The sequence below is a fragment of the Setaria italica genome, chromosome IX (assembly GCF_000263155.2).
Source record: "Setaria italica strain Yugu1 chromosome IX, Setaria_italica_v2.0, whole genome shotgun sequence".
NCBI lineage: Eukaryota > Viridiplantae > Streptophyta > Magnoliopsida > Poales > Poaceae > Setaria > Setaria italica.
Genome location: NC_028458.1, coordinates 10,839,586 through 10,867,188, shown reverse-complemented (window position 1 = coordinate 10,867,188; position 27,603 = coordinate 10,839,586). Strand labels below are relative to the sequence as shown.

General features: G+C 47.7%; 1 protein-coding gene, 1 long non-coding RNA gene and 1 pseudogene across 2 annotated transcripts; 1 reads left to right on the top strand and 2 right to left on the bottom strand.

Annotated features, from left to right (window-relative positions):
• The first annotated feature begins 3,188 nt into the window (after positions 1-3,188).
• Positions 3,189-14,655, top strand: LOC101784988 (annotated as a pseudogene).
• Positions 14,656-15,867: 1,212 nt separating this feature from the next.
• Positions 15,868-18,374, bottom strand: LOC111255775. The gene is made up of 4 exons (XR_002675721.1): positions 18,212-18,374; positions 17,986-18,124; positions 17,773-17,881; positions 15,868-17,243 (listed from the first exon to the last, which is right to left on the bottom strand). It is a non-coding gene; the product is annotated as an uncharacterized LOC111255775 (long non-coding RNA).
• A 2,625-nt stretch (positions 18,375-20,999) lies between these two features.
• LOC101767178 (VAN3-binding protein) lies at positions 21,000-27,087 on the bottom strand. The gene is made up of 7 exons (XM_004982312.2): positions 26,689-27,087; positions 25,869-25,982; positions 22,513-22,906; positions 22,148-22,420; positions 21,994-22,043; positions 21,850-21,907; positions 21,000-21,761 (listed from the first exon to the last, which is right to left on the bottom strand). The coding sequence occupies exons 1-7, from the start codon at positions 26,974-26,976 to the stop codon at positions 21,553-21,555; spliced, it is 1,386 nt and encodes a 461-aa protein (XP_004982369.1). The 5' UTR covers positions 26,977-27,087; the 3' UTR covers positions 21,000-21,552.
• Between the last annotated feature and the right edge of the window lie 516 nt (positions 27,088-27,603).

The window sequence follows — 27,603 nt, the reverse complement described above, 5'->3', positions numbered from 1 at the left end:
GGTAACATCGTCCACTCGTTTCAATGCAAAACATGGACATATCCTTTTTTGATTAGTTGGTGTTAGTGAGTGAAAACAGTGTGTGCTTTTCCAATTCCAAAATAAAAAGGAACAGTCTGCCTTGAAAAGCTTCCCATAGATTTCACAGTAATCTGACAGTTTAACCTTCACTTACATAGGGAGTTTTGCAAATAGTCTACGTTTAATACTCCTAATTAGTATGTAAACATTCGATGTGACACGTGCTAAAAATAAGCAAAGGGAACCAAACACCCCTAACGTTCTTGTCTCCAAAACAATGAATTTGTACAATACATTAGTATACAATTCTATTTTATCATCTGAACTGCATCATCTGCATCAAAGCATACATAGCATGTCATGATGAACTCAGAATCCACGCCTCATTTGAGATACTTTCGTCAAGATTTTCTTTTGAACTAGTACGTGGGAGATCTCAATTCAGGCCTAAACATTTGAGACGTTATGGGAAATCAAATAAAGTTTGTGCACGTCAGCAAATACGGTCATTAGCGAATCATAAGAATAAATTTTTTTCCTATAATTTATTTTATTGTTTATCCATGTGTCAGGAATGGCCCAATGATTGAGCAGGTTCATCCACAAGATGACATGCCATGGCATGTGGGAGCCGGTCAAGTTCCTGACGGGACGGTTTTGGCTGCATCCAGACGTAAAATTAACAAAAGGGTTTGCGATGCGATATGAAGTCCCAGATGATATAACAATGCATGAAATCGATTCTCCTTGCAGTGGGTTCCTAACATGCATGCATGATTGTTTGATGTGCTTCATGTTCTCGGGGTATTGTACTCTTAATCTAATGTATACGCCATGTGCACTGGAATACTGGATAATATATAAGGGATGGAAGGGAATGCGTATCAGCATGTACAGTACAGAGTAGGGTTCATCCACATTTTCCTGCATTCACGAGTCAGCTTACCGTGGTGATCTGTAAAAGAGCAAGCACTTGGGAAGAGGTTTTCTGCCAAAAAAGAATTTATTTTGCGAATTGCCGCAAGATTTTCTTTGAGTCTGGAGTACCTCAGAGGGGACAAGCAAACTCTTGTCTCCTCGGGGATCAGACCATGTCAGTAGTTGGCAGCAATCTCTGGACTCCTTAAAGATTTTTATCTCTGTCTCACACAGACACACACTCGATCTGTCACCAACAGTATGGAGTGCTACTGAATGTTGCATCTCCTATATATTTTGTTTAGAGATTGGTTCTCTGGTGCTTAAAAGAAACTTCAATGCTAATCCTACTTTATATTATCTGATTAGATTAAGAATTGTGTGAAAAATTCAGGGTTGATGGTGCTGCATGGGGTATGCCAATTCAGAGACGACGGCGAGTTATGAATCCCATACTTGGGACTACCAGCTCACGCCCCTGAGGTAGGTCCGCAAACAATCTGCCAGCAACAACTTGATAATCGGTGGAGAGTTCCTTCAAACCCCCGCCATCAGCTTTGCCCGCAGGAAAGCGCACAAACAGTTTGCCTTTAACCACTTTGAAATCAGCATAGACCTCCCTCAAGAAACCGCCATCAAGTTTCCAAAGAACATTTGAATTGACAACCTTCTTCGCAAGCATAGTATCATACCGATCACGATTGGCACACATCTCCTTAAGCTTTTCATCGGCGAATTTGTTTATTCCCAATTTGTAGGGCAGATTCGCATTGTTGGTACGGTGGATGTGCAGCATCATGTTCTTGAACTTGTCGAAACGGCTAACCTACTCGTCATGCTCACGCTTCTGGTTAAAAGCCTTGCACCAGCGTTCATACAGATAGTGCACCAGAGTCCGGTTCACTATCAAAATACCCCTAATATGTTGTCATATGCTGCCGACGAATTTATCAGATGGGTTCAGAGGAGCAAAGGCGTCGTGTTTAATGAAATAGTGGATTCTCGCGTGCTTGGAGAGGCCATGTCAGTAGTAGGCCGGGCCGAGTCAACTGAACCCAACACAGGTGGCCCATCTTATTAAAGCCTCCACGGTCCACCAGCAGCTTTCACACAAGTCATCTCCTACTACTAACTGGGCTGTCTGGATGTACGAAAGCAGCTGGGCCTCCCGATTATCCTGGCCGTCTAATGGTGAGGGAGAGATATGGTCGGGCGGTGCATCGGTGAAAGCATGCCAAGCTCAGAAATCCAATTGTATCGAGAGGATTGGATGGTTTGAACAAGCAGAGAAATCCAATTGTATCGGGCGGAGACGACGACTAGAGGTAAGAGGAGTTTGAGGTCTTGTTGGGTATTGGTGTTTGCCGATGATGTGACATGTGACTATGAGCATCGCCATTGTAGTTTTTAACGGGGACGATACTAGGTTGGCGACAGGGAATTAGTTCCCCGCCGTTTGTAGCAGGAGAGATCGTCTTGTTACGTGACTAAGTGAGGCATCTTTATAGCTACGGTGATCTTCGTCAAGCATGGATGGTCATTCTTTAAGAGGTTTAGCACTTGATTAGTCACACCCTTCTTAGTTTGCTTTTCGAGAGCTTTTCTTTAAAACTGCTCCATGCTGTAATAAGAATTGGTTGTGTGCAAAAATTTTGCAGAGATCGGAATAAAATTCCTTTTTTTTTCTAAAAATGCGAGGCATCCATGATAGCGAGGGGCAGACATCATCTATCCACGCAAATGCGTGGCCCAACTTGATCAGTAGTAGTAGTAGTCAGAGATGAAACATTATCTTCTAAGTCTGTTTTTTTATTTTGATGGTTGGGACCTATAAAACACCTACAAATGTACATCTTGCAAACACATTAGTTTCAATAACTACGTTATCATTAATCACCAAAATCATTATGGTCTAGGGCTATTTTCTTTACACCGACCTAGGTAAGCAAGAAGGAAGCAGTGCTTCCGTGCTTGAATCAGACTCCACAGGCGAGGGAGAGAAATTAAAGATGAGAAATATTCCAGGAAAGCAGCAAACGATCTCTCTGCTCTCCTTTGAGTTTTTTATTAACCTACTTTCTCATCACAACGCCATTGCCCCCAATACATTATCCCGACCACCGACAATCTCGGCACTGAATCTCTCTCTCACACGCGCTCTCAAACACACATAAGCACACGCTATTCTCCCGAGTCCCGAGCGCGCGCTGCATCGCTTGGAGATGGAAGAAACAGGTATGAAGCCTTAATGTGCCGCCATCACCATATAGCTGATCTACACCAGCATGTTCGTGATATCCAAGGCCGCCTTCAACCAGGGGATGAACACCTACGTCTTCATCTTCTACCGCCAGGCAGCTGGCTCCCTCCTCTTGCTGCCCATAGCTCTTCTACAGAGGTATTTTTAATTAGCACCAACTACTTATAACTATCTAAAGTAAAGCTATGCCATGTTACAATGGGCGTCGATCATCTGATGACTTTGTAAAAGAGTGAGATTATTCCCACGTCTTGATCTTGTATGAAAAATGCACGGCCCATTTCATCTCTGGTGCAAGCTCTTCTTTGCCTTGATTGGGTATGCGTGCATGCTTGCAGTGTTCAATTTTTGCGAACGAAAGAAGAAACAGGTCGATGGTTAATTTTTGCGAACGAAAGAAGAAACAGGTCGATGGTATAATCGATCTGCAAAGGCAAAAACAAAAGTTTAGCACCTAAATTGATTTACTTTTGGTAACTGATTTTTAGGATTACGCTTGGCGTGAATCTGTACCATGTAAGCCTCAAGTTCACCTCTGTGACTGTGGCATCTGCAGCCTACAGCTCCATGCCTGCAGTCACCTTCTTCCTCATGGTGCTACTAAGGTGGTATACTACGGAGTATACTACTAGAAGTGTATCATTGTCATTACTGCGAGTTCGACTAAAGCCTAATTATAGAACTAATTAATCTTTGACAGAATGTAAGATGTGAAGCTGAGGAGCTGGTCAGGCATCGCCAAGCTCACCGACGTAGTGCTCTGCCTCACCGAAGTATTCACCATCGCCTTCTTCTCTGGGCCTTCGATAAGCCCTGTCAACCATCACTGTGCCTTTGCCTCCAAACCGCCCAGCTCAAAAGCAGCTGTTCCCAAGGGGGTATGGATCAGATGGACCTTCCTTATGGTCGTCGCCAACATGTGCTGGTCTCTCTAGGTAGTTTTATAGGTACACACTTCTTTTTCGAGAATGTTCATCAGCACGTGTTTCGTTAAGAAGAAAAGAATTGCAGTGACCAAATCCCCTCAATTCCGGTGAGAGAGTGCTTAGGTTCCATAAAAAATAGCTCGGGACCACGTAGACCAGCACTATGAAACACACCTAACATAGCAAAGTAACTCTAGCTAAACCACCTAAACACTAAGTAATTCAAAATAATTTTGTGTTTCCTCCTCACCCGTATCTTGCATATTTTTCCCTTTTCAAACTAAGGGTCATTCTGCATTGTGGGTTCTTCGATTCCGAGCTATTCTTCCATGTCTGTCTTTGTCTGCATTTGGTTCCAAATCTGAATTGTGGCTGGATCTTGTGTGTTGACTGTGCAGACTGCAGTGCTGAAGGAGTATCAAGATAACATGGTTGTGAGTCGTGACTGTGGTGCAGTGCCTATTCAGCACGGTGCAACCGTTCGTTGTCGCGATGGTCGCTGAGCGATACTTCTCCAAATGGAAACTTTAGTTCAACATCAGCTTGCTGTCCGTCTTATACTCGGCAAGTTTTGCCTTCTTTTCTCTAATCCCTTTCTCTCAACGTTCCTAGAGGTTTGATTGCACACATCTGATTGTTAAATGACTGGTTGCTTCAGGGTTTTATGGTGATGGGAGTGCCCTACACTCCTACTACCTACAAACTTGGTGCGTACAAATGAGAAGCCCCATGTTCTTCGCGGCCTGAACCCCACTCTGCTTCGTATTCATGCTATTTTGCTCGTCATTCTTTCTCGGAGAGATTGTTCACCTCGGCAAGTTACCAATATGCTCATTGTCGCATTGTCAGCTGATGAATTGCAGCATCTCAACAAATCCACGCTAAATCTTTGTTTTTTGCACTCTTCTTATGAGGTAGAATCGTCAGTGGAATTTTGCTAGTTGAAAGTCTTTACATGTGATGTGCAGCTCCTATTTCACCAAATTTGGAAACCCATTAGCTCATTTGTTATGCCAAATAAAAGATGTACATGTTGTATGCTGAAATTAAGGTTGTTTGCAATATTATGGAGCTCCGAGGGTAAATCTGAAAAGCTACCATTATATAGCTCTTCCCCAACTCGGGAATAGACAGAGAGTTGAGTTCTTATTCTTGGGAGAGAGCTAGAGTTAGGGAGAGGAGAGAAGAGGGTTAGATCCACCAAATCCATCCAATAGAAAGTGAAATTTGTGGGGGATTTGGAGCTTCCCCATCCTTGTTGGCTCCCACCTCTTGTATTATTTCTTCATATAGTGGATTGCTCGCCACCGCTCGTGGTTTTTTCCTGCAAGGGGTTTCCACGTAAATCTTGGTGTCTACTCTTGATTTGGTATTTTTCTTGCCATATGTGTTGATTAAGTCACCATCTTGCTTGTTATTGATCCATATGTGAAGTGCTTGCTTGTATGGATGAGTTGGCATGAGAGACATATGTATGTTCTTTCAAATATCGATATGAGATGATGGGGATTAATATTCTAGTGAGCTAGCTACTGCAAGTATTTTTTTTATTGAATCATTGGATAGCTTGTGGTTTGAAAGTTTGAAGCATAGTTGCTGTTTTGTTCATGCTCACAAGGTGTTCGGTGAAATGTTTGTGACAAGTTAGTTTGCTAATTTTATTATTCCAATGCTCCATTATTATCACAAGTGGTATCAGAGCTATTAATTATCAAAGGCACAAATTAATCTTGCTGATTTGGTTCACTATGTCAACATTAGAAGTGAGCAAGTTTGATGGTAATGGTGACTTTCGATTATGGCAAGTGAAAATGCAATCTGTTCTAGTTGAGAAGGGTTTAGATATTGCTTTTTAAGAAACTGATCCAGATTTGACTAGCACATCAAAAGAAGAGTTGAAGAAGATAGATAAGAAGGTAGTGGCACTCTTGTTGATAATGTTTTGAGGCAAGTTTGTGAGGAAAAATCTGCAATGGCACTTTGGAAGAAAATGAAATATTTCTATTTGAATAAATCACTCTTAAGTTGTTTCTACTCATGATGCGCTTGTTTAGGATGTGTATGTAAGAAGGCACTCCTATCAAGCAATATATTGATAAGTTCAACAAGGCGGTGCTTGATTATCATAATGTTGCCAACTCTATGGATACAGATCATTTGGCTATTTTGTTCTTGTGTTCACTCTTAGATTGTTATGATAGCATCAAAGATCAGATCATTTATGGTAAAGATTCTATTTCTATGTATGGTATCACTTCTATCCTTTTGTCTAAGAATTTGCTCAAGAAGTCTCGTATGAAGAGTCATGGCCAAAGTGAGGGACTTGTTGTGAGTCGTGGGAGATCCATAGAGCATGGTCATAGTAGTGGTAATGCTGCTGGCAATGGCAGGAGTTAATCTAAGGGCCGTTCAAAGTCACATTCGAGCAGCAAAGGCATTCAGTGCAGGTATTGCAAGGATTTTGACCATTTCAAGTAGGATTGTCCCAAATTGAAGAAAAAGAGGGAAAAGCAAGGTGATGGCAGTAAGGGTGAGAATTCTTCAGCAGCTAGTTTGGCATTTGCAGATGCTGATTTAGTTGGTTCTGTTGAGTTACTTGTTGTCAGTGCAGACAGTTCTTCAGTTGGGCAGTGTGCTTCTAGTGTTTCAGCTGATTGTGATATGAGCTTCAGCACTGGTTGGATTCTTGATTCTGCTTGTTCTTACCATATGTGTCCACATAGGGAGTAGTTTGCTACTTATGAGCCATTGAATAGTGGTTCAATTTCTATGGGCAATGACACAAAGTGCAGAGTTGTTGGTATTGGCACAATTAGATTCAAGATGTTTGATGGTATTGTTTGTAAACTCACAGATGTTCATCATGTGGTTGGGCTGAAGAAAAATTTGATCTCTTTCAAGTCACTTGATCGGAAAGGCTACAAATTTGTGACTCATAGCTATCGGATCAAGGTTTTCAGGGGTTCCTTGTGTGTGATGAAAGCTCTTACTACTCCAGATACAGATGACTTGAATTTCTTGCAGGGCAGTTTACTTACTAGGTCAGCAGCAGTGGCTTCTAGTTCCCAGGTTGATGATGACACTATGACTACATTGTGGTGTATGAGATTGGGGCACATGTCAGAGTGTGGTAGGCAGAGTTGAGTCATCGTGGTCTATTGGGCAGTCGAAACATAGGCATTTTGCAGTTCTGTGAACATTGTATTTTTGGGAAGCAAACTCATTTAAGGTTCAGCAGGTCAGTTCACACGACGAAGGCTATTCTTGACTATGTGCATACAGATTTGTGGGGTGATGCACCAATAACATCTATTGGAGGTGGAAAATATTTACTAACCTTTGTTGACGATTTCAGCAGGAAGGTTTGGGTCTACATCTTTAAGTCCAAAGATGAGACATTTGCTTGTTTTCGTCAGTGGAAGGCTATGGTGGAAACACAAATTGAAAGAAAGGTCAAATATTTGATATCAGACAATGGCACCGAGTTTCGCTCAGGAGAGTTTGAGAAGTATTGTCGGGACACCGGCATTATTCGACACTACACCACAGTTGGCACTCCACAGCAGAATGGAGTAGTAGAACATATGAACAGGACACTATTGGAGAGGACTCGTTGCATGCTCTCTCATGCCGGGTTACCACATAGTCTTTGGGCAGAGGCAGTTACCACAGCATGCTACTTGGTTAATCGCTCTTTCGACAGTTATTGAGTGTAAGACACTAGAAGAGGTGTGGTCTGGCAAGCCACCTCAGTATGATCACTTGAGGGTATTTGGTTGTCCGACGTATGCACACATTAGCCAAAACAAGTTGGAACCTCGAGCTTTGAAGTGTGTCTTTCTTGGTTATGGTGATGGAGTTAAGGGGTATCATTTGTGGTATAAAGATTTTAGACCCCCTAAGGTGATCATCAATAGAGATGTGTCTTTAATGAGATGGCGATCGTTACTCCAGCTTGTCGGCAATTGGAAGAGACTTCCACTTTAGGTGGAGCTTCTTCAGGTGGTGGTTTAGGAGCAGAGTAGGTAGCACAGAGGGTAACTGTAGCATCCCGCCCCCCCGGGGTCAGGCCCGCATACACCTGGCAGCTCTCTAGGATATCATGGATTCCCTCACAGACCAACACAAGTCTTTTCTACGCACTTTGTCCTCACTCGTGCGCACCCGGGAAGAACTTCCCAGTCGGTCACCCATCCCGAAATTGTTTCGAGCCAAGCACGCTTAACCCCGGAGTTCTTTGAGGATGAGCTTCCGGAAAAGAAGTTGCAACTTATTGGTATGAATATTCTATCAATCCTATTAAGCCTTGGGCCAGGATGTCACATACTCACCCCCTTAGAAGACCGACACCCTCGTCGGTCAACCCCAAGCCAGGAACGTCCCCTCTTGGCCACGTCCGTGTGTCCAGTGCCAGCGCATGTGCCATGCAGTGTGACCACTCTAGGCCCACACCAGCCATGCACACCATGCCTGCGCAACTGCGACCGCACGCTCCCGTGAAACCGCGAGAGTCGGCTCTGATACCAGCTGTGGCGGAACCTCCTCGGATTAACTAGATTAAGCAGAGTTAAGTCGCCTAACATGCGACACTCCCGCCTAAACCGAGTCAATGCGAAGTGCCGTCGGAATTTCATCCGATTTAACCACTTAAACAGGATCGAGTTCAGCCAACCCACACAAAGGTGAGCGGTTACAGAGAATACAACAAGTCCACTGAGTTCAATAAGTTTTTACCCATTTAATTCGGTCATAAAAATCCAACATCAGATTTTTTACAAGATTCAAGGAACAACGGAGAAAACGCTAGTGGAAGACTTCGTCGGGGTCGGATGTCCTGGGCGAGGCCAGCCAGAACATCACTGAGTCCTCTCCTCGCCGTCCGAGGAGGGGTCCCACTCGACCGTCCAGCCTGGCGGAAGCTGGGGCGGCCAAACACCAAATAGAGAGGGGTCGGACGCAGCAGCTTCTCCTGAAAACAGAAGCCACAACAAGGCTGAGCTACTAAGCTCAACAAGACTTATCCGATGGGAGCGAGGGCTACTCCTCTTCCTAGACATGCAAGGCTCTTTGGCTGAGGGGTTTGTTTGCCAAAAGCACTAAATAGCTCTGTATCAGTTTTTAGTTCAGGTTCTATGTTCATTTACCGGTCTAGGTTGTGCGACCTATTCTAAGCAGTCATAGAACCAACAAAAAGGTGTAGCTGTAACAACAACATTGCCATCATCAGATTCCTTATTTACTCGGTGTGACATAGCGATCAAGCAGTCTAAAACTGTGAGAGGCAGACGAATCGATTCGAGTTCTTTAACCATGCATGGTGAACCTAACCTCACGACATCCGCGCACCCGGAGGTCGCTTCCTGTGTCGGCCTTCCCCATCAATCCCCTAACCCGTGTCGGGCCCATTTCCTTTGGTGCAAGGTTCCACAGACCCGGCCTCTGCCGTCCTGTGACCACACATTGCCACCACGTGCGACAACCAGCAGGGGAAACTCCGTTCCAAGAACAATGGGGCGACCGCTCACGTCTAGGTTCAATCCGGTACTAGGCTTCCTCATCCCATACTAAGTATGAGGCTAGTACTTTCAAACACTTGATCACGAACACCACCACTGTCGGGCCTTAGCAAGATTGCATAGACAGACGGGGCAACCTTCCGACCACCAAAGAGTTACCCAAAACCCTGCCCCGTCCGTCGTCTTTATAGTTCTGACGGAAGAGTAAACATGCAACTCCTATAACTCGCGAGTGACAGGAAATCACTCGACTTTTACCGTCTCCTAATTAAGCAATGCAGCTACTCGGTCCAACAACTAGTGCTCAGATCACTGGGATAACTAGTCATGCATCTAGGGTTTCACACAACTCCTATATGTAAATGCACAAGCATGTTACAGAAGGCATGCGCAAGTCTGGTAAAACACATAGGACTTTCATGCAACCGGGGCTTGCCTTCAAGCAAGGAGGACGAAAACTGCTCGACTTCGGGGGCGACTTCGACTTCTGGCGCCGGGTGAAGCTCGTAGAAGCCGTCGGCGAGGCGCAGCTCTACACGAATGTAATGCAAGGGTTAGCTTAGACGGTTAGTTTAGCAGCAACACTGGCTCGCCTGAGCCCAGAAACTCGCGACAAGGAGCAGGAGGTGATGGTGGTTCAAGAGCTGAGGATAACAAAAGGTAAGGGTAGGAAGGAATTAGTGGTCTGATCCTTGAACCAGAGGGTGTGATAACTGGGATCATCAGACGCAAGCGCTGAAGGGTTTTCAAGTTTTACACAGACACCCTCGAGTTGAAGGAAAAGATCACAGCCAAGCCCTCGGGCGGGGCGGATAAGGGTCGACAGAACAGACAGGGTCGGACGAGACGGAACTGGGGTCGGGCGGATAGGAAGGGTCGAGCGAGGCGGACTTGGGGTCGGCAACTCACCTTCTTCTTGAAAGGAAGGCTTGGGGTCGGGAAGAAGCGAACTTGGGCGTATGGACTAAAGCTTCACGCAAGGGCTAAGACTGGCAATGCTCCGGCGGTGGCGCTGTTTTTTTGCGGATCACAAGAGAGCTCTTACGCAGCACGGGGAGCAAGTTGCTGGGTGACTTGGAGAAACTGAGAGGGAACTGGGAGAAGAACTTCTCAAGAACTAGGTGGATGGCGCTAGGAGCTTGAGCAGGGAGCTAAACAGAGCTGAAGGCAACAAGGGCGGAGGAAACTCCGGCGACAGGGGCATCCCTTTTTATAGCTGCTGGAGCAGAGAAACGGAAACGGCGCGGGGAGAGAGAAGGGGAGCGGCGCGAAGGTCGGGGAGAAGCAATGGAGTGCTCTGCCGGGGCGGCGATTGAGCAAAGGAGGCGGTGCGGCAGAACTCCGGGGGTGACGCCAGCGATCATTGCGTTCTGCCGTCAGGGCGGCGTAGGGGCGGGTAGACTGGTGGTTGAGATTTGGCGGAAAGCGGGCGTCGGCGTGCGGAAGATTTGACCGAAGTGACTGGCTTAACGGCGCTAGAAACGAGGGCGCTCGGGTGGGAAGACAGGCGGACGCGGGCGCGGGGGAGAGTGCGGAACAACAGATTGTCGGGCGGCTTCTGACAGAGCGGGGGAAAGGAACTGTCGCGGCCGCGGTCGGGGTTGGCGGTGCAGGAATCGTCGTGTAGCGACGACCGGGCGGCGCAACTGTGGCTGAAGGGACGGAAAAGATGGGCGACATCGGGCTTTGGGGCCGGGATCTGGTGGCGTGATGATGGGCGCGGGAGGCGAGGTTTTGCAGAAAGGGGTGCAGAGGGCTTCCGCTGCGATTGGGGAAAGGGGCGCGGGAACCCACTCGGTCGCTGGCCAGAGACAAAACGGAGCGATGGCGTCGGAGAAGATGAGCCACGCGGCAGGAAGACTCTGAGGCGGCCATGCAACTCGAGTGCGGCTGTCGCGGGGGATCTAGAAAAATATTTTTCGCGGGTCCACCTGTGGATAGATCTGACGGGTGAGAAAGATCAGCAGGATCCGACGGTGGACTGAGCTCGCCGGGGTCGGAAGAAGGGCGAAGAAGGAAGGGGTCGGATCTCAGGGGTCGGGACCGGCGGACAACTGGGCACTTAGGTGCGGTTGAGCTAAACAGCTGACTAAGGTTAAGGGCTGGGATCAAGCCTAACTGGGAGGGCTTAGGGGCCGGTCGTTACAGTAACATTTGAGGTGGAGACTACAGTGACCGAGTCTACTACAGTTGACAGTCAGCAGCAGCAGTAGCCATTGTTGTCAGTCTGCAAATGGTGTTCAGAGTGACAGTTGAGGCAGATTTTGAGTCAAATGCAACGTTCAGTTAGTGGATACAGTTTCAGGTAGAGCTTCAGATGCTCCACTCTCCTATGGTACGTCATTCACAAATAGAGGAAACCAACAAATTTCTATGAAGAGTGGGTCACACCAGTAGCGAGAGGCAGAGGTACAGCTGCCTTTATTTTGGCTGTTATTGAGGATATTGTTCATGATGAGACTAGCACTTACAGAGAGGCAATTAGTAGTTCTCAGGCAGCTAGTTGGGTCCAGGCTATGACATAAAAGATGGAATCATTGCATAAAAATAATACTTGGGACTTGGTGTTGCCATCCAAGGGGCGCAAGATTGTTGGTTGTAAATGGGTGTTTAAGCTCAAAGATGCTTCTCCGGATGTTATTGCTTCGAGGTACAAATCTAGATTGGTGGCTAAGGGCTTCAGTCAGAAGGAGGGAATTGATTACCATGATGTATTTTCTCCAGTTGTAAAGCATACTTCAATTTGTGCTTTGCTAGCTTTGGTTGCTCTATTTCATTTGGAATTAGAGAAAATGGATGTGAAAATAGCATTTCTTCATGGTGAGCTTGAGGAGATCTTTATGGCACAGCCAGAGGATTTTGTGGTTGAAGGCAAAGAAAACCACATTTGTTTGCTAAAGAAGTCATTATATGCCTTGAAGTAGTCTCCAAGGCAATGGTACTATCATTTCGATTCTTATGTTAGTAGCCATGGTTTGAAAGAAGTTCATATGATGCTTGTGTGTTTCAACAGGTGTTTGCAGATGGCTCAATGGTATACATGTTGCTTTATGTTGATGACATCTTTATTGCAGGAAAGAGTCATTCTGCTATTGATGAAAGAAAGGCCATGCTCAAGAGTGAGTTTGAGATGAAGGATTCGGGTGCAGCCAGGTGGTTGTTGGGTATGGATATTCACCGTGATAGGTCTATGGGCAGACTTGGCTTTCACGGTGTCAATATATTGAGAAGGTTATGCATCAATTTCACATATCACAAACAAAACCTATTGCTACTTCTTTGGCACTACATTTCAGGTTGTCTACTTCATCAGGGCCATTAGATACAGAGGAGGAAAGGTACATGTCTAAAGTTCCTTATGCTTGTGCTATTGGCATTTTGATGTATGCTATGGTTTGCACATGTCCGGATATTGCACATGTAGTTAGTGTTGTGAGCGTTTTATGTCAAATCCAAGCAAAGAACATTGGAAGGCAGTACAATGGATCCTCAGGTATCTTAGAGGCACAAGCAAATAAGGTTTGATATTTGATAAAAGGGTAGCAAATCCAGGACAAGTTGTTGGTTATTCTGATTTTGATTTTGCTGGGGATCTTGATGGGAGGTACTCCCACACTGGTTATGTATTTCATCTTTGTGGGTCTTGTGTTAGCTGGAGGGCAACCTTGCAGCATACAGTTGCTTTATCTACCACAAAAGCTGAGTTTATATCTTTAACTGAGGCAGTGAAGGAGGCTATTTGGTTGCATGATTTTCTTGGTGATTTGGACATTGAGCAAGTTGATCGTGTTGTCTTTTGTGATAGGCAAAGTGCAATTCACCTTGCGAAAGATGAAAAGTTTCATGAGAGAACTAAGCATATTGATGTGTGAAATTCCTTTATTCGACTTCATGTGAAAAACAAACTTTTTATGTTGAGAAAATTGGCACAAAAGATAACCTGGCTGATATGTGAACCAAGGTGGTCCCAAAGGTCAAGTTTGAGCATTGCTTGAACTTGGTTGGTATTCGTTCTTGCCCAATTTAGCTCCCAAGTGGAGGATTCGTGGCGGTGAGTTTTTTACATGTTGATTATTCACTTGAAGATAAAGCATTCGAAGATTGAACTTTTTAGCATCAAGAAGCTTGATGTGGTTGCTCTGTGGTTCATTTGTCGTTGAGGTGGAGAATTGTGATGTGCAACTCCTAATTCACCAAATTTGGAAGCACATTAGGTTATTTGTTATTCAAAACAAAAACTATAGATGTTGTATGCTGAAAATGGGACTATTTGCAATATTATGGAGCTCCAAGGGCAAATCTGAAAAGCTACCATTATATGGCTCTTCCCCAACTCAGGAATAGACAGAGAGTTGAGTTCTTGTTCTTGGGAGAGATCTAGGGTTAGGGAAAGGAGAGGAGAGGCTTATATCCACTAAATCCATTCAATTGAAAGTGAAATTTGTAGGGGATTTGGAGCCTCCCCATCCTTGTTGGCTCCCACCTCTTGTATTGCTTCATATAGTGGATTGCTCGCCGCCGCCTGTGGTTTTTCCCCGCAAGGGGTTTCCACGTAAATCTTGGTGTCTACTCTTGATTTGTTATTTTTCTTGTCATATGTGTTGATTAAGTCACCATCTTACTTGCTATTGATTCATATGTGAAACGCTTGTTTGTATGGATGAGTTGGCATGAGAGGCATATGTGTGTTCTTTCATATGTTGATATGAGATGATGGAGATTGATATTCTAGTGAGGTAGCTGCTGTAAGTATTTTTTTTATTGAATCATTGGACAGCTTGTGGTTTGAAAGTTTGAAGCATTATTGCTGTTTTGTTCATACTCACAAGGTGTTCGGTGAAATGCTTGTGACAAGTTAGTTTGCTAATTTGATTATTTCGCTGCTACATTGTTATCACATTACACCATGTTGTGGGGTAAAATCAAGGAGAGTAAGACTGATGACGGAACAGATGATATTGAAAAAGATGGGCATGAGAGATTTGTAAAGTGTTACCCTGAAGAGCAAGAGTAGACTATGACAGAGGTCAAGGAACCGACACCGGTAGGCGCGTCAGCTTCGCGTGTCGGAGAACTGTGATTCGACTGATCTCAATGGATTCTGACTAATGTACTCTAAGAGCAAGGTAAAACTTTTTTAAGTGTTTTTTCTTAGTACATTAAGTTTACTAAATCCTTCACATCCATGTAGCTGTAGTCCTCCTCAAGCAAAAACTTTGTCTCAAATTCTACCATAGCAACACGTTTAGAAAGCAAATGAACTAATCTTTCCAAAAAAAAAGAAAGCAAATGAACTTATCATAAGGTGAAAATACTTTTAAGGGATATTGAGGGTGTGTTTGGTTGGATTGTGAGCTGTGAAAAAACTGTTATGGGCTGTGAGCTATGAAAAAAGTTGTTGTGAGCTGTGAGTTGTGGGAAAGCTGAAAGTCGTTTGGTTGTAAAAGCTATGAAACTGTAGGTTTGCTGGGAAATAACTGTAATGCCCCTGAAGGCTTGAGAGACTGTTGATATTCAAATTGATTGTTAAATATTGTGTTGTTCACTAATTCACATGCAAATGGATTGATTACTGCCAAAAAAATCAATACTCGGACCTTATCCCCTTCTGTTGCATGTTGTCTTTCACAGTCGAGTTTCACTCTTCCTCCAGCCATCCAAGCTTCCACTCCAAGTCCCAATAGCCGAGCTCTGGTCCTCAACGTCGGTCCCTTCTACTAGAAGCCTTGCGCTGCAAATCAGGAAGGCGAGGTGGCCGGCGTGCAGATCGGGAAGGGGAGGAGGAGGCCGGGATTCAAATCGAGGAGGGAAGGCCGGTCCTTCTTCCTCCTTCCTCCACCCCCGTTCACCATCCACTTCCCTATCGGGTGAGGATGCAGGAGGAGTGGGGCTGCAAGGGCCTCCCTGCGCCGACGACGAAGCCCGAGCGATGAGACGCCGGCCACCAATCGCGCCGCGCGGACCTTCTCCTTGCGCCAGCTAGGGAGGAGCGGTCTGAATGGTGAGGAAAGGGCCGCCAGCCAGGGAGGATGGGGGCTGCCGGTGTACAAGCCCCGCTGGCCGCCACCGCACACGGGATTCCTAGCCACTTGCTGCTCTGTTGTATTTTTGCCAAGCCGAGACGAGAAAAAGTAACGAAGCGATACGCGCATAATGGATGGCAGGTGGGTAATTTTGAGGGAAAGCTACCCTCACAGCCCGAAAAAGCAAGGCTGAGCCTGCTGTGGAAATTACACTTTGCAAAAGTAGCTTTGGGTACCCAAGCTCTTTGGTTGACTTTCTACTTTTTTTGAAGCAAAACCAACCTCAAAAGCTCAACCAAAGGGACCCTGACTCTGCAAATCTCAAATACATGAGCCAAATACTGATACATCAAAACCAAAAAGGTCAGCAACATCCCCAATTCCGGAACGCGCCCATCAAGTGCACATCTAAATTTGAGATTGAATACCTCCTGTTCTGCTAGTCTCCAAGTAACCAAGAGATGCACAAGCATTCCGATGTGTCTCAAAACTAGCCAGCTCTAAGCATTAAGACAGAAGTCTTCCAAAGACGGACCAAATCCATGAAATATGTCGCGTGGCATCTCCTTCTCCGCATGCATGGCCTTTTGAAACCTGCATATCACCTGTGGGAAGGCCGCGCTAAACATGTGCTGCACCTGACCATACTCAAAGAGCTTCACCTTCTTCTTTTGCCCCTTCTTCAGCTCGACTTCTCCAACAGAATGACGATGAATATTCCAATACAAGTCCCAAAAAAGTTTCAGCAACCCATCCCCATTGTTCTCATAATCAGGACCAATTGAATCAATCTGAAGGGCTACAAAAGGTTGTGTGCCACCAGGTGCAGCAGGTGTTGACTGAACTTGAGTAGATAGAGGGCCATTGGGTTCGAGGATTTTCATTAGAAATTGATTGTATTGACACCGCAGCTTCCAGTGGTCTTGATCAATCTTGCAGTATGGAATCTTGGAAATAATCCTATTGTATTTTGCCGAGTCTAGCTTGGAAACCTGTTGAAGTATGGTATATAGATTTTCAACTAGAAAAAGGCTTGAAGACTCTCACTCAGCAGCGATGGGTGGTTGCGCACCGGATTCCCGTAACATCTCTTGTAGTGTCGCAGCAACCAGAGCAAATGCTGAAAGTCATAAGGCATGTCACCAGATCCTTTGAAGATGTCGTTGTGAATCACTTAAGCAATAGCTTCCATGTCTCTCTTTCTCCGCTTGATTTTGCACTTTTTTAGAAGCTTCATCCTATCATTCTTCACCATGAGATGACCCCAAGGTGAGAGGAAAAAATCATCTACTGAGATCTCACCATTGAGCGACCATCCATGAGAGTGAAGATCGACAATCCACTTTATGACTCCAAGTGCTGAAAGCCTTGCCAGATCAGTGGATTTCAAGTGTATCTCCTTTGGGTACGTCACAACCCGGAACGTCAACCTCAATCAAAGAATCTTCCCCTATGAAGTAGTCCAGCAGCTTAGAATATTCTTTGGATTCTCTATCAGATGCGAAGAAATGCCTTAACCGTTCCTTGGGCAGCATTGCAGCAGGTGGGACCTTCCTGGAGGATCTTTTGCTGCCCATATCTGAAACAAACAAGAGGAAGAAAAAATATGAACAACAATGAACTAGCAATACTCATTAATTGGTAAAATAAGCAGCCAAAACAGTTACTGTTAAGCAGAAAGATCTTTTGCCAATTTAGTAAGCATTTGTCGTAGCAATCCAAATAAAACTCTCATGTAGACTTCCCTACCTTCTTTTGTGTAGTATATATATATATAATTTTATAACAGAACTTATTAAGAAGGATGAATGAAAACCCCAATCCAGCGGTGTGGCTAAAGGCGCTTGCATTAGATAGCATAGTGCTATGACACGCACCACTGCATATGGTTGTGCATCATCATGCCAATTGCAAACTCCAGATCACAACAACAAGGGCAGCATTAATCTAGGAAAAAGATATCTGCTTGCTATAGAATGAATAATGAAATAAAAAGCCGTGGCCATCCTGGCAATTGCTTGCTGAGCGTGAGCTATACCAGGCATACATCTATCTAGTTCAACTGATAGAATCACAAGTTGCAAGTAACAATACCACAGGGAAAATACCTGATGGGGGACTGAGTGACTAACACGCGTGGGCAGGAGCCTAGGAGAGATGGGTAGAGTGATTCACAGTTTGAGGCAGCAAGCCAAGTCGGTAAAGCAATGCAATTTGCTGCGCCAGATGAAAACACGAACAGATTCAGTGAGTTTATTCAGAAACAGCGATTCTGGGTGGCAAGTAAAGCACAGGTAGGCAAAGATGGCAGCTCCAAACACCTTGAACAAGGGAGGACGAGTAGACCGGAGGAACGGTGCCTGACGACGAGATAAACGCGAAGACGGCGGGCGCTCAGGTGAACAGCCTATACGGTTGATCCAAGGAGACCTATGCGACGCCGATGGTGAAGACGAAATCCTACGACATGAAATCGGGGAAACAAATGCCGGGGGAGAAGAACGAAGCTAGATTTCTCAGGAATCTATACCCGAATATGATACTGACCTCCTCCCATCTTCCTCGGTGAGTCGCTTGCTGCTCGTGGACTCGCCGTCCTCCGCTGCCGGTGGCGGGGGCGCTAAGACCAGGACGGTGGCTGTTGCCTGCCGTCTACACGGTTTGGGCAGCGGCGGCGACCCGTTTGTTTGTAGCCGACCAAATAGAACGTAGAAAAGCCCAAACAACTCCAACCAATGGGCTTTTAGGCTGGTGTAGATAAGGAAGGTCATAAGATTGGCACAACATAGGCCAGTCCAGTTTAGATTTTGATCGTGGTGCCCTCACAAAAAGGCCGAACGTTTCCGTGCTTTCAACCACTGTGGTTGTAACAGATTTTTTTAAAAATAAAATAAAATTTCGTATGATTTCCTTTGTGGAAAAGAAAAACAATTAAATAGCTGCTTGCTTTGCTTGCCACCCAGAATATTGCTGCGGTTGTACCAGTCACTGGAGCTAGCGTCCTTGACTCCGAAGCAGAAATTTCAGTCACCGTATTAAGAAACAAAAGGAGCCTGCCTGGGGCCGAAAGAAGCAACGCGAAAAAACTCGTCGGAATCCGAAACGGGGTCGCCGGCCGCTACTTTAATCTTCCCTTAAAAGACGACGGGAAAAGCAACGCGTGTGCGTGCACACAGACACACATCACACTAGCTAGTTGGGCGGTTGGTACGTTCCTCGTCCGGATCCACGATGTCTTGTTCCTGCCACGACACCATCCCTCCCGGCGGCGGCGACGACCGGCGCAGCACCACGACCGGAATTCCCAAGCCGTACGGGCGGAAATGTCGCCGTCCGGCCCGCCAGCCATGCCCCAAGTACCGAGCGCCGGGCCCCGCTCCGTGCGCGCGCCGCGGCGCAGGAAACAGGGGTACGTGCGTGTGCGTGCCTTGCCAACACTTTGCCCGTGCTACCGCGTTGTCGACGCGAGATAGGCGTACGGGTATTCGAGCGATGCCGTCCGTACATGTACAGCAGCAAGAATGTGCGAAGCAGTGACTTTGGCCACTGCGTGGATGGCATCATGCATGCGGCTGTTTGCTCGACGCAACACAAAGGCGCTCTCGGCGCCGTCTGCCTCGGCAGGTCCGGCCTGCACGTCCAATCCGATGTGCCAAAAGACCTGCAGTGCAAGATTGCGCTCCGGCACGCAGCATCTGACGACCTGGATGGAGCGGAATGAGGACCTGAATGACCGACCGAATTGACCTCGCTGCCTTCCGGATCCCAATCCTTCGTCTTCCTCCTCCTCCGCCGGTCCCATCCGTCTTCGCTGCATCACAAGAGCCTCGCCCTGCCAAGACTCCTCGATCCTCGATTCCTCGTCGATCAGCTCTCTTTCCTTGACCTGACGGCGCGGCTCTTTTACCTCTCCCGAGCAAAGTAAGTGTTTGGGAACACCCTGTTAAAGTTTAACACCTATCACATCGGATGTTTGGATGCTAATTAGGAGTATTAAACATAGGTTAATTACAAAACTAATTGCACAGATGGAGTATAATTCGCGAGACGAATCTATTAAGCCTAATTAGTCCATGATTTGACAATGTGGTGCTACAGTAACCATTTGCTAATGATGGATTAATTAGGCTTAATAGATTCGTCTCGCAAATTAGCACAGGGTTCTGCAATTAGTTTTATAATTAGCTCATGTTTAGTGCACCTAATTAGTATCCGAACATCCGATGTGACACTGTTAAAGTTTAACACCTCGTATCCAAACAAGCATCAGATTCTCTCTTGCCTCGGTACCCAAGGCTCGGGTGTTGGCGGTGATCATTGAGCTTCCTGCCCAAAGCGAGCGGATGCTGATGCGGTGACGCTGTATCCGTATCCATCCACCCCCTGTGCATCGGATCAGTCAGATCCGCGCTTCAAATCCCGGTCTCCGATCATTCCCTTTCTCTCGCAGTATTTTACCTCGGATTCGGCAGTCGTCACTGCCTCACTGACACTGCTCACTCTGTGTGTGTGTGTGTGTGTTTCCTTGCAACAAAAGCTGGGAAAGGAAAAAGATCAAAAGAGGGATCGATCTTTGGGTCACCGATCTCGAGCAGGGGGAAGAAAGAGAGAACATCGCTCGCGCGCGCACTCATGAGCTGCGGCCACCAGCTTTTGTGTATACTCACAGGGCTCAGACTTTGAAGCAAGAAATATACTGCAGCCGATCGAGGCGATCTTGAAGATCTCGACACCCGTCTCAGAATGTTCATACACTGCAACACCTGCACGCATTACATTACATGCCGCTTCCCACAAGAGAACAAAACCTGAATATCTCGCACCTACTTTTGTGTGCTGAGATTGGTATGGCATGGTCCTGACCCCCCGAGCTGTCCAATGATCAGGCGCGTGGTCCTGAAACCGCCACCGTTCGGAGCTGCAAGTTGCTGTGTGATCGATCGCGAGCTCCAGGGAGGAAGCGGGAAGAGGACAGCGGGGAATGGAGCGGAAGGGCACAAGCGCAACCATCCTCCCCACCGGCAAAACAAAACAGGATCACCTGCGTCCAGAGCGGCGCCGGGGCCCCAGGGAATTCATTGAGGCGACGGACAAGCCTCGCTGTTGCTGTTGTTGCCGCCGGGGGGCGGGCGGGGGCCATGGCCTCGGTCTCCCTCTGGGCTCGGCAGGATGATGGTGAAGGCACGGGGACGGAGCACCTTTTGCTTCCCAGTCAAAGATGCTCAGAGCCGCAACGGCCACCGTCAGCGGCAGATCGCTGTGGGAGCGTCTTTCGGAGATGGATTATACGTTGGAACAGCCAACCAACATGCAGGAACAGGATCAGTCTGCGATGGATGGGATGAACATGTGCTTAATTTACCCGGTGATTACTACGGTAACTACAGAGTTACTTGCTACTACCAGAACAAAGCACTTATCCTTTACCAGCTACAGTTCCAGTATGGCCACACCCCAAACCCAACCAGAAAAAAAGAAACAAAAAAAAAAAGCAGCAGCAAAACTTACAAGAGAGACAGAGCAAGAGGGAAGAGCACAGGCAACTGCGTCCTCTCAATCTCACTCCGGGAGGGAGGGATGGCACCCCATGCACCGGCGACGCATTCCCCGCAAACCAACACCGCAACCCATCGACTCACTCACTTCAATCTTGCGCCCTAACAGCAACAGCAACAGCAACAGGATCCCCCTAGCTACATCTATCCTGTGGGGTGCACCCCCCAACGCCCATGTCGCTCTGCTGTGCTGCCGTCGACGGCCTCTCGCATCTACAGCCTAGCAGCAAACAACAACCACGGGGCGATGATGGATGGGGCCCAGGCCACCGCGGGGCGGAGAGCGTCTGCAGGTTGGCGACGACGATGGCGACCGTCGAGGTCATGGCGGGGTCACGCGAGGCGCTTCCGGTCGCCGGCGATGGTGAGGAGGCGCGCGACGCCCTTGGTCCACATCTCGTACTCCCGCTGGCTGGTGCACTCGAACTCGATCACACGGTGCTCGGCGGTGCGCAGGCCGAAGTAGCGCCGGTGCTCGCCGTCCTCCAGCAGGTGCCGGCCGGGCCACGCCGGGACGTCCCGGCACACGTCGATTACCACACCTGTAGCGAACGGCACGGACCGTCAGTAAACAGTGTTGTGGACGATCGCAAACATGTATTTTGATTGTTTGTTTCGCTAGCCGCTTACTTTTCTTCTTCTTGGTGATCGTCCCCGCGACATGCCGGCTCTTCATTTTCAGCATCACCTGGAATAACAAAGTGCCACATTTCCCGGTAAGCAAAAGATCACATCAAAGTTTGCAGCCAGGGTTAAACAGAGAGCATTATTTACCAGGCCCATCCGGTTGATGTACACCGACACAACCTTCCAGTGCAGTGCGCCTGTAAAAGGGTAAAACGAGTAAAAGTAAAAGGAAACATCAGTGCATCCGTTCCATTTCCAACAGTACATCATGAACCGGAATGATTGCGGCAGAAGCCGTTACCTTTCCGGGTGCGCTTGAGCAGCTCGGTGCCGCGGGCGAGCAGCTCCTGGCTGCAGATGCCCAGGAAGTTGTTCTCCTCCTCCAGCGAGACGTCGTCGCTGATGCTGCTGCCGTTGCTCTCCAGCTTGCGGTGCTGCTGCAGCTTCGGCAGCGCGCCGTGCTTCTGGTGGTGCCCGCCGCCCCCCACCGCGCCCTTCTCCACCGGGATCACCGCCGCGATGTTCCACACCTCCTTCAGAGCCCTCGCCTTCAACGTCGCCGCGCCTCTCAACGCTACAATAATGGTCACAACATTAGCAATTACACAAATAACTTAGGTCAGAGGAAATGTACAATATTTCATTTAGTGGCGATCGGTAACACACCAGTTGCAGCAGCGGCTGTGACCGTGACGATGTCTCCAGGCGTCCGGACGTTCACGGCGGACCCAACGACCGCCTCCAGGTGCTCGCGCTCGGCGCCCATGGACTCCGCAGCCTCCACGCACTGCGCGGCCACGAGCGTGGCTGCCGACGCCACGGCCATGTCGGTGCGCGCGGCGCGGTCGTCTTTGCCGGACCCTGAGGCCGCGGCTGTCGCGGCAGCCACAGCCGCCACCGCAGCGGCCACTGCAGCCACCGAGACGGCAGCGTGGACCTGCGCGTTGTGCGCCCGCGTCTCCTCTTTCTTCTTCTCCTTCCGGTCCTTGAGCCACCGGCCCACCGTCTTGTTGCCCGGCCGGTACGCCTGCGGCTTCGGCGTGCTCACTGCTCTGCAGTACTGCATCATTTTCCAACTAGTCCAATTAGAACATCGCTAAATTTCCCCCCAAAAATGGTTCTTGTTTACATTTACGAGCGATTTATTGTGATTCAGACAAAACAAAGAGTAGGGCATCCCATCAGCATGAAAAATGTGGAGAGGGTACAAATTCCTTGCAGTGAAGGTGTTGTGTCAATTCTCAATTGCAACAGCTACAACAGGGGTACACCTTGACGGTGACAGAACGGTTCCAGTTTCCAGAGATGGGGCCTTAACCCACAGTGGCGAACTAGTGATCATTAAAGAAAGGTGCAGTTCATCAGCCAGTACCCCAAACCACTATTCTTATCCATGAAAGCCTGGGACAAAACAAACCCAAACTTATCCATGAAAGCAAAAGCCTGCCAATATTCCATCTCAGACATCACCAGTAAACAACGGCATTACACAAGAGAGCCACAGGAGAGAAGACAATGGACACAATGATGGTGCAGCAAGGGGAGGATAATGCTCGCCCTAGATCGGCTAAAGAGCGCATGATTACGCTAGGATTAGAAAAGCTGGAGGGAATAACACTCGATTAGGGGCCGAAAAGGCCCAGCCAGCCGGCCTCATGATGCCGCGACGGCACGGACTGCGAGCATGCCATGCCTGCCGCCGCTGCCTTTCACCCAGAGATGGTGATGGGCAGAGGGGGGGTAGGGTGACATGGGCCTGCCAGCCCCGGCAGACTGGACACGCTGCAGCGTTTGCTTGCGCAGGCAGGAGACCGGCGGCAGGCGCTGAGACGGGTACCGGGAATCAAAGCTTCTTTATACTATAGTATAGTATAGGCTGCTGGTGCTCTACCACGCCTAGCGAGCAAACAGCAAAATCCATTGGATCGTAGCTCTGATGAGCTGCTGCTGGGCCTGGGAGGTAGGACTGTGATTAGCGTAGGGGGAAATGGCCAGAGTGCCTAATCAGATCTTTGACCATGACATCTCATAAGGCTTTGTCTTTCTTGGGGCATGTGGAACGGCTGTGCCGTGGGGGCAATTCTTGGGCCATTCTGTCCCTCAAGAACCAAAGGAATTGGATGAGCCATGGTGGGAAACTGCTGAATCTGTGGAGGCATTTCACATTGCTTTACAGCATGGTTGAGTTGGTAGAGGTTCTTTTCAGGTTCCAGATTTGGAATTTGCCAGGTGACAAGAACCAACTCAAAGGCTTCAGGATCAGGTCTATCTGAATGAGTCAAATAATTGGGAAGTTCTCTCCTTGTAGCACAATTGTTGTGATTGCTTGCGAAAAATCATCGAGGGAGACTTTCATTCATTTCGGAGGAAACATGCTGGGAGATCAGAAAAGGAAATTGGAACAAGCAATTATTGGCCCAAGGACATCCAACCACTTGTACAGTGGAGGAGGTACACAGACAGAGGAATGAAGCACACAAGGTGAGGAGGTACACAAACAAGAGCATGGAAGAGAGGGAAAGGAGACGCTTTTCTTGACCGACTGATTGCTACAAGGATCCTGCATCTAGGAAAAAGGAGGATTCTTGCCTCAGACCACGAGCCCCAGCTGAATAACATGTCTATATCAACCCTACAAATGTGTAGGTAAACGATGAAGCTGTTTGCTTGTTTGTTCTGGTAATCAGGGCAAAATATGAAAGTGGAGATTTCAATTGACTGTGAATGTTACCATCTCCCAGTGTTCCTTGGGGCACAGCAAGAGAACAAATAATGCAGGGTTTCATTGAAGAGGAAGGTCTACACCATCTTGATCATGTGACCGGACAGGGACGTCAAGCTGCACCGCAGGAGCTGTCGGTGTGGGGAGAGGGAAAGAGACGCCTCCATGACAAAAGATTACGCTACTCCTCACTCCTCAGCATCAGAGACACCGTGGGGCAGCGCCGTGACGGCGAGAGCTCACAAGTCGCAACACGAACTCTCAGGGGGGTGAAGCACGACGGATTGGGCGAAACAAAAGCTGTGGGGAAAAAGCGAAGGGCTTGCAAGTCAGGGGTTTTATCGGAAGGCGCGAAAGGCACGCCTACGAAACGGGTTCTTCTTTGTCTAGCTTTGTTTCTTGCTCTCTCTCTCTCTCTCTAGAAAATTGGAAGTGCCCGGCACAGGGAAGGCTGCAAGGCTGGTCGCTTTGTTCCAGGCAGACCCACAGCTTCCGATGGCTGTTCTGGTCTCTCCCTTCTCTTGAAGAGAATCATGCTTGGGAGATCTTTTTTACCACAGGTGCCAAGTGAATCCCTCTGCCACACTCTACGGAAATGCAGGCAAAACTAACCGAAGCTGCGTTGCCTATTGTCATGTCCTCTCTAGTATAAATCGTGTGCAAATTCTATTTTGACATCTACTGTTTACCTTAGCACACGGTAAAACAACAAGACTTCCTTAGTACAAAGAGACAGAAGGTATGCAAACAGAAACTATTTACTTTTAAAAAAAGAACAGAGCAACAGACTGGGCAACCTGAATCTATTACTCTACAAAGATAATATAGCATATATCAAACACAAAAAATAAATTAAAAGCTTGGCATAAAAGCTTCATTCTCTTTCCCTTTTAGTTAAGAGTGTGTGTGAACCGTGGAGCACAGAGAAATGATTTCCCTCCCTAAAGAGAAAGCACACGCCACGACCATATGCGAGAAGATGTAAAGAATCTCACGCATCAACACGCAAACAGTGCGTCCACTAGCCCGGCAGTAAAAGCAGTGCCTTGGATTATCTCCACCCCGATTATTCTAAAATTAACACATTAAAAACAGCTAATCTAATCTAATGGCTTCTAGTACGGCTCAACGTTCAACGGCAAGTGAGCCAAACAAGTGCTGTAAGAAACTGCAGGTTACTGCCAGATCAGTACAGTTCTGGCAATTAAAAACTGCTGAGAAGCTGTACTGTTATCTCGGAGGCACCACACAGCCGATACTCTCATATGAGGAACAAGAAGGTGCCAAGGCGAGAACGGACCTTTGCGTCATCGATCTCCGGCGAGACCGGCGGGCTGTCGGAGAGGGAGCCGCCGCCGTTGAGGGGGCCGCTGCTGTGCGAGAGCCGGCCGGAGGTGAGCGGCGCCACTTCCTGCTGCAGGATGGCAACACAACAAGCACGTTTAAGACATCATGATTCAGAAAGGCATCAAGTTGGTGTCTTGTTGAGAGCAAAAACCAAGTGAAATCTTGTTTTCTCAGAAAAACTCAAAAAGCATGCTGGATGAATGAGGAATTGATAGGTGGCGCTTAATGGAAGAGCCCTGATCATTAATGGCGACTAAGCTGCGTAATTAACTGAAATTGGTGGGGATTACACTTCTTTCTCCGGCCTTGGCAGAAAAAAATCTCTCCTTTGGACGTTTCTCCTTGTCCCAACATGGGGTCAAAGAGAACCCAGGAGGAGAGCTGAAGTGGGAAAGAGTTGATTAGAGACAAAAACTCCAAGCCAATCAGATGTGCAGACGAGGGAAAGATCCATCAATTCCCATAAAAATTTACAGGCAGAGGAAACCAAGATGTTTGTACAGAAACAGATAGAACCAGCCAGCCAATCTGCAGCGTAATGCAGTTCGGAGAAAAGAAGAGAAATCGGCAAATAAAAAATGACCAAAGCACATATCTTTCTGGTTTTTTAAAGGCGTCCAGATATTACCAAGAACAGAAGGGAGATCCCTGGAAGCGATTGAAAAAGATTCAATTTTTTTCTTCGAAACGAAGAGCGATTTGGAGGCGGAAAAAACAACAAGATGGAGAGGAGGGAGGATCAGGAAGAGGTCAAGGCAAGAGGAGGCACTCACGGATTGCGCGAGGATCCGTTCCATGATGAGCTGCGACGTGGCCGCGGACGCGAAGGAGAAGGAGCTCCCGGACGCGGCGGCGACGCCGCAGTCCTCGAGCTCGCACGCGGCGTCCTCGGCGATGGGGCTGACGAGCGCGGCCGGCGGGGGCGTCGGCGGCGGGGGCGCGAACGCGCGCCCGGACGCGCTCCAGGACCGGGAGAGGAACTCGAGCGGGTCCAGCGGCGGCTCCGGCGGCCGCAGCTCGCCGGCGGCCACGGCGGACGGGCGGGCCCGGGGATCGCCCATGCGCGCGGGGGAGTTATGGAGGAGTGTGATGCGAGGGAGTGAGTGGGCGCGTTACCAGTGACCGGGAGGATAAAGAGGGAGGGAGGGAGAGACGGAGAGTGGAGCGGGTGTTTAAGGCCTCCGGTGGTTTTATAGGCTCGCGATGCAAGGCCTTGCTCTTCGTCTTTGCAACTTTTCAAGTCGTGCAAGCAAACATTACGGTTAGTGATGATGCAAAAGGCTGTGTGTACTACGTGATCCATCGTACTGGTACACAGCACAACCATGTACTATACCAAACGTTGTTGGGTTTATTTCTACGAGTACAGTCTACTTCTCCTCCTGATGGCATAATGGCACTGTTCTCCGTATATGGCCACACTGACAAGAGGCTATGCTCTGTTAACGGGCGAGTTGAGCTTTAGGATCCAATTGCCATGTCTAAGGATTTTATTTACGATGGTTACTTTTGCAAGTGTGCTATTCTTGTGCTGTCACTTAAAATCGTGAAAACAATAATGGTGACGTTCTGCATGCATGCAACGAGGATAAATAGTCAATCTTCTAAAGCGGATCCCGACAAAGAAAAGAAATCTCACGGCTTTTTTTTTTGTCTTTGCTCAAGGTTGAACCGTTGAACTATACAAT